This window comes from Neltuma alba, unplaced genomic scaffold, assembly GCF_004799145.2.
Source record: "Neltuma alba isolate B1F8T4 unplaced genomic scaffold, ASM479914v2 tig00012910_pilon, whole genome shotgun sequence".
In the NCBI taxonomy this organism is placed as follows: domain Eukaryota; kingdom Viridiplantae; phylum Streptophyta; class Magnoliopsida; order Fabales; family Fabaceae; genus Neltuma; species Neltuma alba.
The window spans coordinates 1-8,068 of record NW_021637279.1 but is presented as its reverse complement, the minus strand read 5'-3'; the positions used below and the strand labels follow the sequence as shown (position 1 = coordinate 8,068).

At 36.0% G+C, this 8,068-nt stretch overlaps 1 protein-coding gene across 1 annotated transcript; it reads left to right on the top strand.

Annotated features, from left to right (window-relative positions):
* Positions 1–738: 738 nt before the first annotated feature.
* Positions 739–7,915, top strand: LOC114732428 (katanin p80 WD40 repeat-containing subunit B1 homolog). The gene is given in 14 exon segments (XM_028919710.1): positions 739–1,078; positions 1,717–1,847; positions 2,334–2,451; positions 2,751–2,977; positions 3,098–3,200; positions 3,788–3,858; positions 4,316–4,390; positions 4,479–4,622; positions 5,547–5,724; positions 6,211–6,723; positions 7,256–7,312; positions 7,392–7,453; positions 7,456–7,656; positions 7,752–7,915. Coding segments are annotated over 14 exon segments (2,058 nt in total). The 5' UTR covers positions 739–1,053; the 3' UTR covers positions 7,905–7,915.
* Positions 7,916–8,068: the final 153 nt, after the last annotated feature.

The window sequence follows — 8,068 nt, the reverse complement described above, 5'->3', positions numbered from 1 at the left end:
TAGTTGTAAAATGGTATGTATTAATTTCAAAAATCAAATCCACAATGTTAAAGCAGATGTGATTGTATACGTTAATTAAAGCATCCCTTGGGTTATTTAAGTGAAGCTTGCTAGTTTAATGCGGTCTTTAATTTGATTATATATAAGCAATTAAAGAAAGCCAGATAATCTGAAACCCATTATGTTAATTTTTTTTAATTAAAAATAACTTTAGATCCTTTCAAGTTTGGCGTGAATAAAGTTCATTTTACTCAAGCAGATAAATTAGTTGACCTGATGCAAGCACCACCAACTCAGCAAAAATATTAAAAGAAAAAGAAATGACCCTCATTTAAAGGGAACTATGAAGACCTGCTAAGCGCCAGCAAGTTTCGGTGTGTCCATGTAGTCTTTATTATCATGATTAATAACATTTATTATTTTTAAAATAATAAATTAATAATTAATATTATTGTAATTTAAATTAGGTAGAATTATTCAAATTTAATTTATATGATTTTTTTGGCAGAATAATTTATATTATTAAATAATTAATGAATATTATGTGGCCATACAAGGAAGTACTGTGGCCGCAACTGACACGTCAACAAGACAAGAAGGAGGGTTTTATGTAATTTCGGGCGGACAACCGCAAGAATCCAGGGGCATTTTGGTCTGAGCGAGGAACAGGGAAAGGAGTGTATTTGATACATGTCAGAAATCTGGATTTCCAGCGGCTTCATTCTTTTTATGTCAAGCAGCAATAAAAAGGCCCTCACAAAAGAGGAAGAAAGGACTCACCATGCTTTTCTTTTGCTTCCTGTGAAAGGAAAAACATTTTTCAATGTTGAATCGGAATTATTCTTTCGTCCTAACGTCCGTTTCCATGTGAAATTTCCTCATTTTCTTTACCTTCTTCTTTTTCTGAATCCCAGTTGCAGTCGCAGAGTGGCAGCAGTTATATATATTTTTATTTTATTTTGAAGTAAAACCAAGTCGTAATCATCACTTCGTCGCCCGGAAGGAATCTTCGTTTCAGAATCGGAAGCTGGCTTCTGATTTCTCCAAGCAAAGATGGCTAAGCGAGGATACAAACTACGTATCCTGTTTATTTGAGGATAAAGCATTATTTGAGAGAAAATGCTCAGCAGGAACTGCTTCTGCTTTACTAATCTTGAAATTGAACTGGTTTTTGTGTCTTATTTGGTGAGACCATCGTTACCAGTAGCTCTTTCTATTGAAATCTGGCAGAACTGGTCGAAACCGCAAACTCTTCCCCCCCCCCCCCCCAAAATTTCGGTTTTCTGTTTTGTGAAGATAAGGGATGCTCCTTCGGTTTTCGAAACAAATTTGATGCAAAATGAAAATGTAGGAAGCTCTCGAAGCAAAATGGAAATTATGACGAAGTCAAAAGTGTAGGTCTTGCTCTATGCTTGTTTGCTGGGAAATCGGGGCAGATAGGAATGTAATCTTAGCTTTTATTTTTCATTCTTGTTTAGATGATTTAGATCAACTGAAGCATTTTGGAAATCTAGGGAAAATATTCGAATTAACGTGTTATATCCATGCTTTTTCTTTCCCTCCCATTTTATTGTTGGTTCGACATATTCTGGTCTTGCTTCTTTTTTTTTTCCTCTCTCCTTTTCTTTTTTAATCTTGATTAGTCTGTTGATGACTCTGTTGAGTATAGATGTTTGTTTATTTGATAATGTCCTTTCCTAAGCTAAACAACTACAGAGGAATTTGTGGCCCATTCAGCGAACGTCAATTGTCTAAGTATTGGGAAGAAGGCACGTCGGCTTTTTCTTACAGGAGGGGATGATCACAAGGTCAATCTATGGACGATTGGCAAGCCAACTTCTTTAATGGTTAGTTTGATTTCAAATTTTGTTGTCTAGACATACGGCTACTGCAGGGTCAAAAGCCCTTGAAGGATAACTTTTTTTTTGTTTGTGTTTGTTTGTTTGTTTTTTTTTGGCCGCTAAAGCCCTTGATGGAAGTTCTATTTCTGATATGCACTTTATAGCGGTTTGGGAGTTATATTTTGTATGTGACTGAAGAATGCCCTCTCAGGTTCATATTAAATACTAAGCCTAAATCTGTACCTCATCTCACGTGATGCTATCTATACAGCGTGATGAAAAGCGTGTTTCCTTGTATAGTTTTTGCTCTATTGACATTCATTATGAAGTCAATTTAAGGCTGGAAATTTCTACCATAGTTGCTCATGGAAACCGTTCGTTTGGGCATTTCTTCTGATTGGATGTTAATCATGGTATAGGACTACTGTTTGATGGAAGCAATGCCAACTATGACTCTGACCTAATAATTCCGTCTAATGAAAATATTTGCAGAGCCTGTGTGGTCACACTAGTCCAGTTGAATCTGTGGCTTTTGATTCAGCAGAAGCGTTAGTTCTTGCTGGGGCATCAAGTGGAGGAATAAAGCTCTGGGATTTGGAAGAAGCAAAGAGTAAGTGAATGACCGTGAGCTGAAGTTTTGGGCAATATATTGTATAGTTTTGTTATTTGGGGAGCTCAGATTTGACAGTAGGGAAGAATTGGCTTAACATAAACTTAGAAGTTTTGTCTGTTTCCACTTATAATACATGCCAGATAATCTACATTACATGCATCACCTTATAGGTGAATTAAGGAGTGCTGTTATCGCTTTGAGGTCTCGGTTTTTCAAATTGAGAACTACTATAGGATTTGTGTTTCAAAATTTAACAATAAGCTCCTAATAGACCTGCTTCTATCCTCGAAGTATAGTGGTTCGCACTCTTACTGGACACAGATCCAACTGCACAGCCGTTGAGTTTCATCCGTTTGGTGAGTTTTTTGCATCTGGCTCCATGGATACTAACCTCAGGATTTGGGATATACGGAAAAAAGGATGCATTCACACATACAGGGGTCATAGCCGAGGTGTTAGTACTATCAAATTTACTCCAGATGGCCGATGGGTAGTTTCTGGTGGATTTGATAATGCTGTGAAGGTAGCTATGTGAATTCATTGTCGTATTGCGCGCAATTTCTTTGGCCTTGTTATGTTTTTACATTTTATTTTAACGTTTGTTAAAATAATGAGCCTATGGATCTACCTCACCATTGCACAGGTGTGGGATCTAACTGCTGGAAAGCTCTTGCATGACTTCGGGTTCCATGAAGGACATATTAGGTCCATAGATTTCCATCCACTTGAGTTTCTTCTAGCTACAGGTGAGTTAGTGACTCAGTGAACTTGGAGCAGTTTGGTGGGGTAGAAGCATATTCTGTTGCATACATGCAGTATCTTTGTAAGGATTTCTTGTTGAACAATGACTAGCTGCATCTATGGGGTAGTTCCATATAAGAAATTTTTTTGACACGTATATCATGAGAAATTGAAATTCTAGGGTGCGTTGCGTGCATGTTCAAGCAACCTGCAATGTCTCAACTTTCTACCCATTCTGATTGGCAGGCTGCAGGCCCTCTGCATTCAGATTAAATTTGGGCTGATGCGTGTAAATACATGCAATGTACCCAGGAATTTCTTTAATATCATCTTTAGTGCTAAATGGAAATAAATAAATTGCCTTGTATTATTGGTCAAAATTAATTAAAACTCATGCAATTTTAGTACATAGAGCATGCTGCTTTTGGCTCACTTGGGGGGTTGGGGGAAGGAGAGTAGCACATCAATAGGGGTTTCCTATTCCTACTCATGTTTGGGTCCATTGACCCCCCTACACATGGTGATTACAATTCTAAATGTATTGAAAGGGTAAGAAACATAATGTATAATAAATTAAAATTACATTTTGTAGGTTCAGCAGACAGAACAGTGAAATTCTGGGATTTAGAATCGTTTGAAATGATTGGATCTGCTCGATGTGAGGTATTTAATGTTTCTGATTTTCATTTTCTACTGTTTAAGAAGAACAAGTTTTGTTCAGTTTATGTTTATGCATTCATATTTGCTTCTTTCATGTCCTTTCTTCTGAAGATCTATTTCAGTTGCATACCACTTGTATGAAAACTCATTGGTAACTTTAGCAACGAGGCATAATTCTTGACAGTTTTTACCATTGAGCCATCATGTTGTTAGTTTTTTGGGCCGACCATCACATTGTTGTTGGTTATTGATGAGTTTGGGTGAAAATTACTAGTGTGTGGCCAACAACATGCTCTATTTTTTTTATTCTTCAAGCCTGTATGCTTACCCAAGTGCAAGCACATGCACAAGCACTTTAGTTATGTGTGCACGTGCGTGCGTGCGTAAAATAGGGAAAATTTAGTCTCACACATGAAAGTTATTCTTCTCTTATTCAAACTAAACTAATTACTTTCTACAGGCTACAGGAGTACGCTCAATAGCTTTCCATCCTGATGGAAGGGCTCTGTTTGCTGGGCTTGAGGATGGTTTAAAGGTACAGATTGTTGTGATGATAAGATTATGTAGTAATGCAGCAGTTGGGAGGGAACACAAACATAATTTGTGATGCCTATATGTTCCAGGTGTATTCATGGGAGCCTGTAATATGTCATGACACTGTTGATATGGGGTGGACCACTCTTGGTGACCTCTGTATTCATGATGGGAAACTTTTGGGTTGCTCGTACTACAGAAATTCTATTGGAGTCTGGGCTGCAGATATATCAGTAGGATCCACTATGACTTTTTTTTTTCCCAAATGGGTGCAACACGATTTTTTTATTTATAATTTTTTGAGTAGCTCAGAATGAATTTCTTCATACTCAGTAACTTGATGGCAAGATGACATCAATAACTTCTAAACATGATGGCATAATTTGTATATTGTTTATGCCAATAGCGAAGATGAGGTTTAAGTTTATGCAGAACTGAATAGGAACCAAGAACAACTAATTAAAGCTCTTAATTCGTTTTGATTTAATAACAATTCTAAAATCCTTATGACATTACATGCCTTGTATACCGCCACTCAAATTAGTTTGCATTGATCAAGTGAATATAAAGTAGGAATAAGAGATACCAAAAGACTTTAAAATTCAAAAGGATCGATAAACAAACAATAAATCCCCAATCCAAGACAATGATTCCCAAATTACAAATTAAAAAGATGTCATAAATGGATATTAATATCATCTGCTCTTACGGCATTAAAGGTGATATGACTGTGGCAACTGGCAAGCATTATAATCTTTCGAGATTGTCAAGTAACCTTATTGATGTGTGAAATGAAGAATGGGAAAAAGAGTAATGTGGGTAATTATCTGTAAATCAAGAATCAAGAGGCTTATTGTTATTTCCTTTTTAGTTTTGGCATGCTTGATATTAGGGATTATCTCTGTTATAGTTTCATTTTTTGTTTTCAGCATATGTGTTGTGGTTTATTTTATGATCCTCGGGGCTGTAGATTTTGACGATCTTAATTGATGAAATAAAATATCAGAATTTTTCTCCCTCCCCCATCCCCCTCTTCTCTCCCTAATTCTTTCTCCCTTCTCTGCCATTTTCTATGCTTGTCCTATGTCAGTGTGTTATTTTCTTGGTTTTGTAACTTTCCTCCGTCATTATTTTGAGCATAGTTTTTTATATATTAGTTTATTGAGCCATATGGCACTGGTTTGGAACCCAAGAATAAAGGTGGTGTGGATCAGAAGCTCAGTTTTCAGGAGAATCAACCAGAGAAAGTGGAGATGGATGTAGGACCAACTTCTGGGTTGCACTTTATGTCTCCTGACAGTGAACCGAAAGAGATAAAGAACATATATATCGATTGTAAGTTGCCTATATTTTGTCTTCCCTAAGTCACACTTTTAAACTCCTTCTGCCTTTCCTTTTCCCCCTTATCTTTCTATTTGATAAACCCAACTTGTATTAATCTTCTGATACTTCAAAATTACCTATTTTATCTTGATGCCGTGTACGAACTGCATCCCTGCATGTTTTAAGGTTTGTTGAAGGAATAATTTGATATAATATTTGGTTTTGTTAGAAATTTTACTTGCAAAATATGGTTTTTTACATCCTGATCACCTAACAGATGAATTTATAAGATGCTGCTTTCATTGTATCAAATCTTTTTATTTGGGGTGAAGGATTCTACTTATAACTATCTAGAGACTTAAGTTGGAAGTTTAATTTACTCACTAGCATTCACGAAGGATTTGGCATGATGAATGCAGATCCCAGTTATTTGTAATTCTTAATTCTCAATACATTCCAAATTCTTGATCTAATAAAATTCTTTTCTTCCTCGTTAAGCTTCTGGAGGGAAACCTGTTTCCTTACAGAGATCGGCCTCTTCCAATTCTCCAAAAGTTGATCTCATGGAAGATTCCAAGGAAATTTGTAATTTGGGAATGCTGAAGCAGAGTCCTACAACTGGAGTTCACACAAAATCAAATGAACAAGCACATAGGAAGTCTTTCTTTGTGCCAAACATTGTACCTCGGGACATTTCTGGTGGTAATGACCCAGCTAAAACTGGGAAAGAAGCTATCAATTTTTCAAGGACAAAACCTGGGATGCTACTCAAGCCGACTCATATACGGAGAGCATCTACTGGAATAAGTGATGCAGAAAAATTTTCAACAGATGTGGGTTCTGGAACTTTTGAGAATACGACAAGTAAATTAGACAATGTAGAAGATCTTAACAAGCTGCGATCTAAAGATGAAGTCAAAGATTCTTGTGAAGACAAATATCCTATCAAGAGCGTAGCAGACAAATTTGACAAGGCTTTTTCTCCACACAAACTCTCTGAACAGGATTCACGTAAGTTCTTGGTATTACATTAGAACAGGTCGACTGCTCCTATCCATGTCATTATTATCTTACCTTATCCTATTTACTTCTCTCTTCCTACACACATACACATCGTAAGTTTATTGTTACATGACATAATTGTCTAAAACTATTTCTCTTGTTAATTTGATAACTGGTTATTACCATGACCCGAGCTTATATTTCTTTCTAATTTCTATGAATTTTTTCTACTAATCTATTAATTTCTATGAAATATTTTATTTTATTAATTGATAATCAATAAAATAATAACGTTAATTAAATAATTATTAATATTTAATAAAAATAGAAAAATATTTTTTTAGTGAGTTGCTACCCTGATATGGTGATATTTGTTTCTTGTGGCTGGCTTCAATTTTCTGTTGAAAAATTTTAAAAAAGAAAGCTGAGATGCCATGTATAAGCCAACTCACAAGTCACAAGTATGACCTGTATACTCTGGCTGATTACTTGTTTTTTTTTTTGGTTTTACTCTTGGAAGTAATTTTCTCTTTTTATTCAGGTAATGAGTCCATCCCTTGCAATGAGGAGATTAGTCCAGTTAAATATGTCAATGGAGGTTTGCCATCTCTTACTAATGTGGCTTTGTATGTTAGAATGACCACTGAAGGTATAATATTAAATTTTGCTTCTGGCAGTTGCCGTAGTGCGAGGAAGGACCCGTTCTCTGGTTGAGAGGTTTGAAAGAAAGATAGAACTCCCAACAACAAAGATCAAACTAACTCATCCCTCACTACCAAATGTGAAACGAGGGAAATAGTTAATAATGCCAATGATGGTCAAAGTAATCCCTCCCCCAACATGATGAGTGAAAGCAGGGAAAGAATACACATCAGTGAAGATCCAAAAATTACACTCTCCATGCCTGCCACATGTGAGGTTGATAACTCTCATTTGATCACGGTAAAACTCTTTCACCGCATGAAATAAACTTCATGAAATTTAAGAAAGTTGAATTAGTTGAGTTCAGTCAAATTAATCTTGTGCGATTTTGTCAGAAAGTTGAGCCTCAAATTTCTGAAAGGGATTTGAACTCTGCAAATGAAGGAGAAATCATTGAGGGTCTTATGCGAACTCATGATCTAACTTTAAGTAATCTTCGCTCACGTCTGACAAAAGTACAGGTAACTTTAGCTGCATGCTTGTGTTAACAATTATTATTCGCATAGTAGTTTACTGTACAATTTTGTGGTTGTTGTCTGGCTGCATTAACATTGGCCTTGGAACAACAGTATTCAGCAGTATGCTTTTATGGTTTTATATGTTTGACAAGCTTCATTACAGGAGCAAAGAAAAGAATAATAGACCTTTTTTT